We start from the raw sequence: 6,872 nt of genomic DNA on the forward strand, positions 1-6,872 counted from the left end.
CAAAATCCTGGGGCATGTCAGGGGCCTGTAGTGCTGCTCCACTGAGGAGCCCCCCAGGCCAAAGGAACTGCTCCCCCCTCCCCAGGCTGGGCCAAGGCCTGTTCTGCACCAAGCTAGGGCAGCAGTGAGGAGCAGGCCGCCCTGCAGTCACTGTTTCCCACTGGTAGCTGGACTCTCTCCAGCTTGGAGCCCAAGCGACAGGAGGGGGGTTTGCCTCTCCCCCACTCCCACCCCCCACAGACACTCACAGGCTGTAATTCCACATCTCTTTAATAATGAGAACTACTGTCCCCCAGAGCACAGACCCGCAGGCTGGGAGCAGAGGCCATGTCTCCCTCCAAGGCAGCAGAGCTGAGTGCAGCAGGCAGCTGCCCACCCCCCACTCCAAGTGACGGGTTGCCATGGGGAAGGCTGCTAGCTGCCCCAGGCCAGCCACCCCACACTCCCCAGGAGAAGCACTTTGGGAGGGGGAGGGGGCGCTGGGCAGGAATAATCTGATTCGTGCAATTCCACCAAAACCCAGTCCCAGTGGGAACTCTACGGGGGGAGGGGAAGTGCCCGGGCAGGGCAGCGCTACACATGGTACCCAACAAATGACAGCAGCACGCAGAGTGAGGGACACACATCGTCTACAGAGAGTCAGTTTGGGGGGACAGCCCCCCACGAGGGCACGCTCTCCCCAGGGGCTCCATGCCAAGAGTCCACACCCCAGGGAGGGGTCAGTCAGCCACGTGGTGCCGGTGCAAATTGTCCCCGAGCCGGCACACAGGGCAGAAGCAGAGCTGGAGGCAGGACCCTGGGACAGGAGGGGTTTGGTCGCTGGGCAGGTGGGACCCCCCCGCTGCAGCTAGGAGCTGCCTGCTGTCCTGCCCACCAGGGAGGGGAAAGTCCACGCAGGGAGCCCCAACGCTCCCAGCCACAATCACTCAGGAGAGGGAAGGGCCCAGAGGCAGCTACCCTGGCCCCAGCTTCCCCCCCCACTGCCCAGCATGTGGGGCAGGAAGAGGCCAGGGGCCGGGACACTGCCTCTCGAGGTACAGGAAGAGCCTCTCAGCCCCACACAATTCTACACACCCCACATCACAGGGCAGGAGTCCCAGGCATGGGACAGGGACAGCCAGCCTGCAGAGACCTCGGCCAGGAGCACAGAGGTGGGGGCTGCCAGGCAGGGAAAGGGAGCTGGGGTCACAGGGCAGGAAGTGGGGAGCTGCCGGCTGGGGCAGCCCCCAGCTCAGGGCTCAGACAGGCAGGACAGGCGAGCCAGGCTCCTCACTGCCCCCGTCGCTCTGGAGCCCACAGAGGCTCTTGCACTCCGAGAGCTGGGGGGACTCGGGCCCCGCCTTGCTGAGCAGGTGCGTCTCTTCCTCACTGTCTTCCCCGCCCTCCTCCTCCTGGCAGCGCCCCACCTCAATGCCCGAATCGCCCGTCAGGCGCCGGTGCCGGAAGTGCTCACTGCTGTCCCCCTGGGCCGCACCCTCCTCCTCCCCCATGCACTCCTCCTCCTCCTCTTCCTCGATGTCTGAGCAGCGGTGGTAGTCGGCCTCGAAGAAATCCACGTTGGAGGAGAAGAGGGTCTGCTTGGGTGGGGCCTCGCAGGGGGCTGGCTCCTCGGGCAGCTCCCAGCTGGCGCCGGTGCCCGTGCTGCTGCTGCCGCCTTCCTCGCTGGGCGTGCTGGCCTGGCTGCGCTCCGTCTCATCCGTGATCTGCACCGACAGCGACGTGCTGCTAGGGGAGGTGAGGCAGCTCGACTCGCACGAGCAGCTGGTGAAATTCTCCGAGCTGGGAGACAGGGTCAGGGGACTGGAGCCCAGGCGGCTATGCGGCCCACCCAGCTGGGCTAGGATGGTGCTGTAGGGGGGAGGAGGGGTGCTGGGACGGTGAGCCACCTCCTCATAGGCGGGCAGCTTAAAGGAAGCCAGCATCCCTGGAGGGGAGAGAGAGAGAGAGTCACCTGGGAACCCAAAGGGGGCCAGCCACAACCACAGCTCTTCCCGCCCTGGGAGCCCAGCTCACCTCCAGGCCTCTGGAGCTGCCCCTCCTGTCAGCCCCTCAGCTGTGTGCTCCTGGCATTGCCCCCTCTGCCCCAGACACAGCCTGCCCGCCACCCTGCCCTCACTGTGCTTCCCAGGCTGACCGTCCCATGGGGTCCAGAGCCACGCCACAGATGTTACACCTGAGCTGGTGAGGACGCAGCCTCAGACCAGGGCGCTCCCCCCCACATTGGAGGATCTAGTTCCATGCACGACTGTCTAGCAACAGCGGGGTAAGACCTAGGCTGGCTTTCCAGCTCCGGGGTGGGGGTGGCCAGCGCCATGCAGACATGGCCAGGCTGCCCGACACTCACTGAGATCCATCATGGAGGTGGGGTAGTTGCAGGCACCGTGGTAGGCGATGAGGTTGATCTCACGCTGCCGCTGCTGCTGCTGCAAACGCAGTTTGGCGCGGCGGTGCCGGTAGGCACAGCAACAGCTGAAGAGGATGAGAATAGTCCAAAGGAGCCAGAACCCTACAGACAGGAGAACACTTGAGAACAGCCCTTCTCCAGGAGCCCCCAGTACCCCCACCTGGAAGAGGCTGGGACTGGAGCAGCCAGGAACTCCCCCCAGTCAGTGCCCCTGCTGGACCAGGCCAGGGCTGGAGCAGACGGGAACTCCGATGTGACGAACTGGGACTGTTCTTGCTGGGGTGTGGGAATGCTGACAGGGGAGTGTGACTAGGATGGTCTGCATCGGAGGATGGGAGTCGGCCCGAGGGAACATACCTGAGCTTGTAACATGAGAACCCAGGAAGGGGTTGGAGGTCAGGTGACTCCGGGGCCCGGGAAACGGGACAAAGGCTGTGGGAGGGGTCGCTGAAGGGAGAGTGCTGGAAGCGGGCTGGTGAGATGGCTGGGAGGCAGAGATGGCTCTGACCCCCCAAAGGGGGGTGGGCTGGCATGCCCTGGGACCCCAAGCTGGACCTAACTGAGGGGGGCCCTGTTGTCTGTGCCTGCAAGACCTGTCTTGGACTGTATTCCTGTCATCCAAATAAACCTTCTGCTTTACTGGCTGGCTGAGAGTCATGGTGAATCGCAGGAAGCCGGGGGTGCAGGGCCCTGAGTCCCCCAATACTCCGTGACATCCCCCACAGCCAGCACCGAGCCCTGCTCCCTGCCAGGAGAGGCTGACAGCTCCTCCCATCACAGTAAGGATCCCAGAGACGCAGGTGCTGGCCCCAACCCCTAGCCGCCTAGTGCCGCGCCATCCCCTCGCCACTCACACCAGAGCTCGTAGTAGTAGGTGCAGCATCCAGTCTCTCCGCAGCAGTGGCCCGTCTCACACACGTAGGGCTGGTTCTTCACCCCTGGGCAGTATTCCCGAGCCTGCAGGGAGAGGACCTGGCATTACACTCCACAGCCACCCCACCAGTCCCGTCCCCCGGCACCGCAGATGGGGCACAGCCCTGCAGGAGAGCTTGGGAGCCCCTACGTTGCGGGCTGGTTGGCAGCAGCCTCAGACAGACCCTGCCGCGCTCCCATGCCTGAGGGCCTCCGAGCTGCACGATGCCCCGCAGCAGCGCTCCAGGACAGGGGCCGGGCGTCCACGCAGTCTCCGGTGGAGGCGCCTCATGCAACTACGGGCAGGGCCAGGCCAAGTCCCCTGAAGCGCACAGAGGGCTCAGGCTGAGGCAGGTGAACCCCCCCACCGGTCCCTCCCCCCAACACACACACGCCTCTGTGGAGCCAGGGCTGCAGGTTGGCACGAGCCGCTCCAGTGCCAGCTGCCAGTGCAGGTGCAGTTTCCCCCCCCGGCTAAAGGGATCCCCCCACCCCTCTCTACACAAGCCTGGAGCCGGGCCCCTCTCTGCCCCGCCAAGGCCCCTACCGAGCCTCTCCCCAGCATCCCCATGGGGCTGCCCGGATCTCGACGCTGGGGTCACGGCGGGCTCCCTCCCCCCCGTACGGAGCCTGCTCCAGGCCTGGCCCCGTCTACACACAGTGCTCCGGGTTGATCGCAGGTGCGATGTTACACCGCGGCCGGCCCGGCCCAGCCCGGGGGACGCTCTGCGGGGTTTCCCTCGGGGTTGCCCCCCCCGCCGCGGGTCACACACACACACACACACACCCCGCGGGTCACACACACACACACACACCACACCCCCCCCGCGGGTCGGTCACACACACACACACACCCCCCGCGGGTCGGTCACACACACACACACACACACACACACACACACACCCCGCGGGTCACACACACACACACACACACACCCCCCGCGGGTCTCACACACACACACACACACCCCGCGGGTCTCAAACACACACACACACCCCCGCGGGTCAGTCGCACACACACACACACACACCCCCCCGCGGGTCACACACACACACACACACCCCCGCGGGTCACACACACACACACCCCTCCCGTGGGTCACACACACACACACACACACACCCCGCGGGTCGGTCACACACACACACACCCCCCCCGCAGGTCGGTCTCACACACACACACACACACCCCGCGGGTCTCACACACACACACACACACACCGCGGGTCGGTCACACACACACCCCGCCCCCCCCCGCGGGTCACACACACACACACACCCCGCCCCCCCGCGGGTCTCACACACACACACACACACACACACCCCGCGGGTCACACACACACACACACACACACCCCCCGCGGGTCGGTCACACACACACACACACACCCCCCGCGGGTCGGTCACACACACACACACACACACACACACACACACACCCCGCGGGTCGGTCACACACACCCCGCCCCCCCCGCCGGTCACACACACCCCGCCCCCCCCGCCGGTCACACACACCCCGCCCCCCCCGCCGGTCACACACACACACACACACACACCCCGCGGGTCACACACACACACACACACACCCCGCGGGTCACACACACACACCCCCCGCGGGTCACACACACACACCCCCCGCGGGTCGGTCACACACACACACACACACACCCCCCGCGGGTCGGTCACACACACACACACACACACACCCCCCGCGGGTCACACACACACACACCCACCCCCCGCGGGTCTCTCACACACACACACACACACCCCGCGGGTCACTCACACACACACACACACACCCTGCGGGTCTCACAGACACACACACACAAACACACCCCGCGGGTCTCTCTCACACACACCCCCCGCGGGTCACACACACACACACACCCCCCGCGGGTCTCACACACACACACACACACACACACCCCGCGGGTCACACACACACACACACACACACCCCGCGGGTCTCACACACACACACACACACACACACCCCGCGGGTCTCACACACACACACACCCACCCACCCCCCGCGGGTCGGTCACACACACACACCCACCCACCCCCCGCGGGTCGGTCACACACACACACACACACACACAAACACACACACCCCGCGGGTCGGTCACACACACACACACACACACACCCCGCGGGTCGGTCACACACACACACACACACACACACACCCCGCGGGTCGGTCACACACACACACACACACACACACACCCCGCGGGTCGGTCACACACACACACACACACACACACACCCCGCGGGTCGGTCACACACACACACACACACACACACCCACCCCGCGGGTCGGTCACACACACACACACACACCCACCCCGCGGGTCGGTCACACACACACACACACACCCACCCCGCGGGTCGGTCACACACACACACACACACCCCCCGCGGGTCGGTCACACACACACACACACACACCCAGCGGGTCACTCTCACACACACACACCCTGCGGGTCTCACAGACACACACACACAAACACACACCGCGGGTCTCTCTCACACACACCCCCCGCGGGTCACACACACACACACACACCCCCCGCGGGTCTCACACACACACACACACACACACACACACACCCCGCGGGTCTCACACACACACACACACACACACACACACCCCGCGGGTCGGTCACACACACACACACACACACACACACACACCCCGCGGGTCGGTCACACACACACACACACCCCGCGGGTCGGTCACACACACACACACACACACACCCACCCCCCGCGGGTCACACACACACACACCCCGCGGGTCACACACACACACACCCCGCGGGTCACACACACACACATCCCGCGGGTCACACACACACACACACACACCCCCTGCGGGTCTCACAGACACACACACACACACCGCGGGTCTCTCTCACACACACACCCCGCGGGTCACACACACACACACACACACCCCGCGGGTCACACACACACACACACACACACACCCCGCGGGACACACACACACACACACACACACACCGCGGGTCACTCACACACACACACACACACACACCGCGGGTCTCTCTCACACACACCCCCCGCGGGTCACACACACACACACCGCGGGTCTCTCACACACACACACACACTCCGCGGGTCTCACACACACACACACACACCCCCGCGGGTCACACACGCACACGCACACACACACACCCCCGCACCCCGCGGGTCACACACACACACACACACACACACACCCCCCGCGGGTCGGTCACACACACACACACACCCCGCGGGTCACTCACACACACACACACACACACCGCGGGTCACACACACACACACCCACCCCCCGCGGGTCACACACACACACACACCCACCCCCCGCGGGTCACACACACACACACACCCACCCCCCGCGGGTCTCTCTCACACACACCCACCCCCCGCGGGTCACACACACCCACCCCCCGCGGGTCACACACACCCACCCCCCACGGGTCACACACACCCACACACCGCGGGTCTCACAGACACACACACACACCCCCCGCGGGTCTCA

General features: G+C 65.4%; 1 protein-coding gene across 1 annotated transcript in view; it reads right to left on the reverse strand.

Annotated features, from left to right (window-relative positions):
- Nucleotides 1–252: 252 nt before the first annotated feature.
- Nucleotides 253–6,872, reverse strand: part of WBP1 (WW domain binding protein 1) — a 12,729-nt gene continuing 6,109 nt past the window's right edge. Inside the window, exons 2-4 of the mRNA XM_054028898.1 lie at nt 3,259–3,361; nt 2,345–2,506; nt 253–1,924 (exon numbers count right to left, since the gene is read on the reverse strand). Of these exons, the coding sequence (XP_053884873.1) occupies nt 1,239–1,924; nt 2,345–2,506; nt 3,259–3,361 (951 nt within the window). The 3' untranslated portion in view covers nt 253–1,238. The remainder of the gene's footprint in view (nt 1,925–2,344; nt 2,507–3,258; nt 3,362–6,872) is intronic.

The sequence above is a fragment of the Malaclemys terrapin genome, chromosome 5 (genome assembly GCF_027887155.1).
Source record: "Malaclemys terrapin pileata isolate rMalTer1 chromosome 5, rMalTer1.hap1, whole genome shotgun sequence".
NCBI classification, from domain to species: domain Eukaryota; kingdom Metazoa; phylum Chordata; order Testudines; family Emydidae; genus Malaclemys; species Malaclemys terrapin.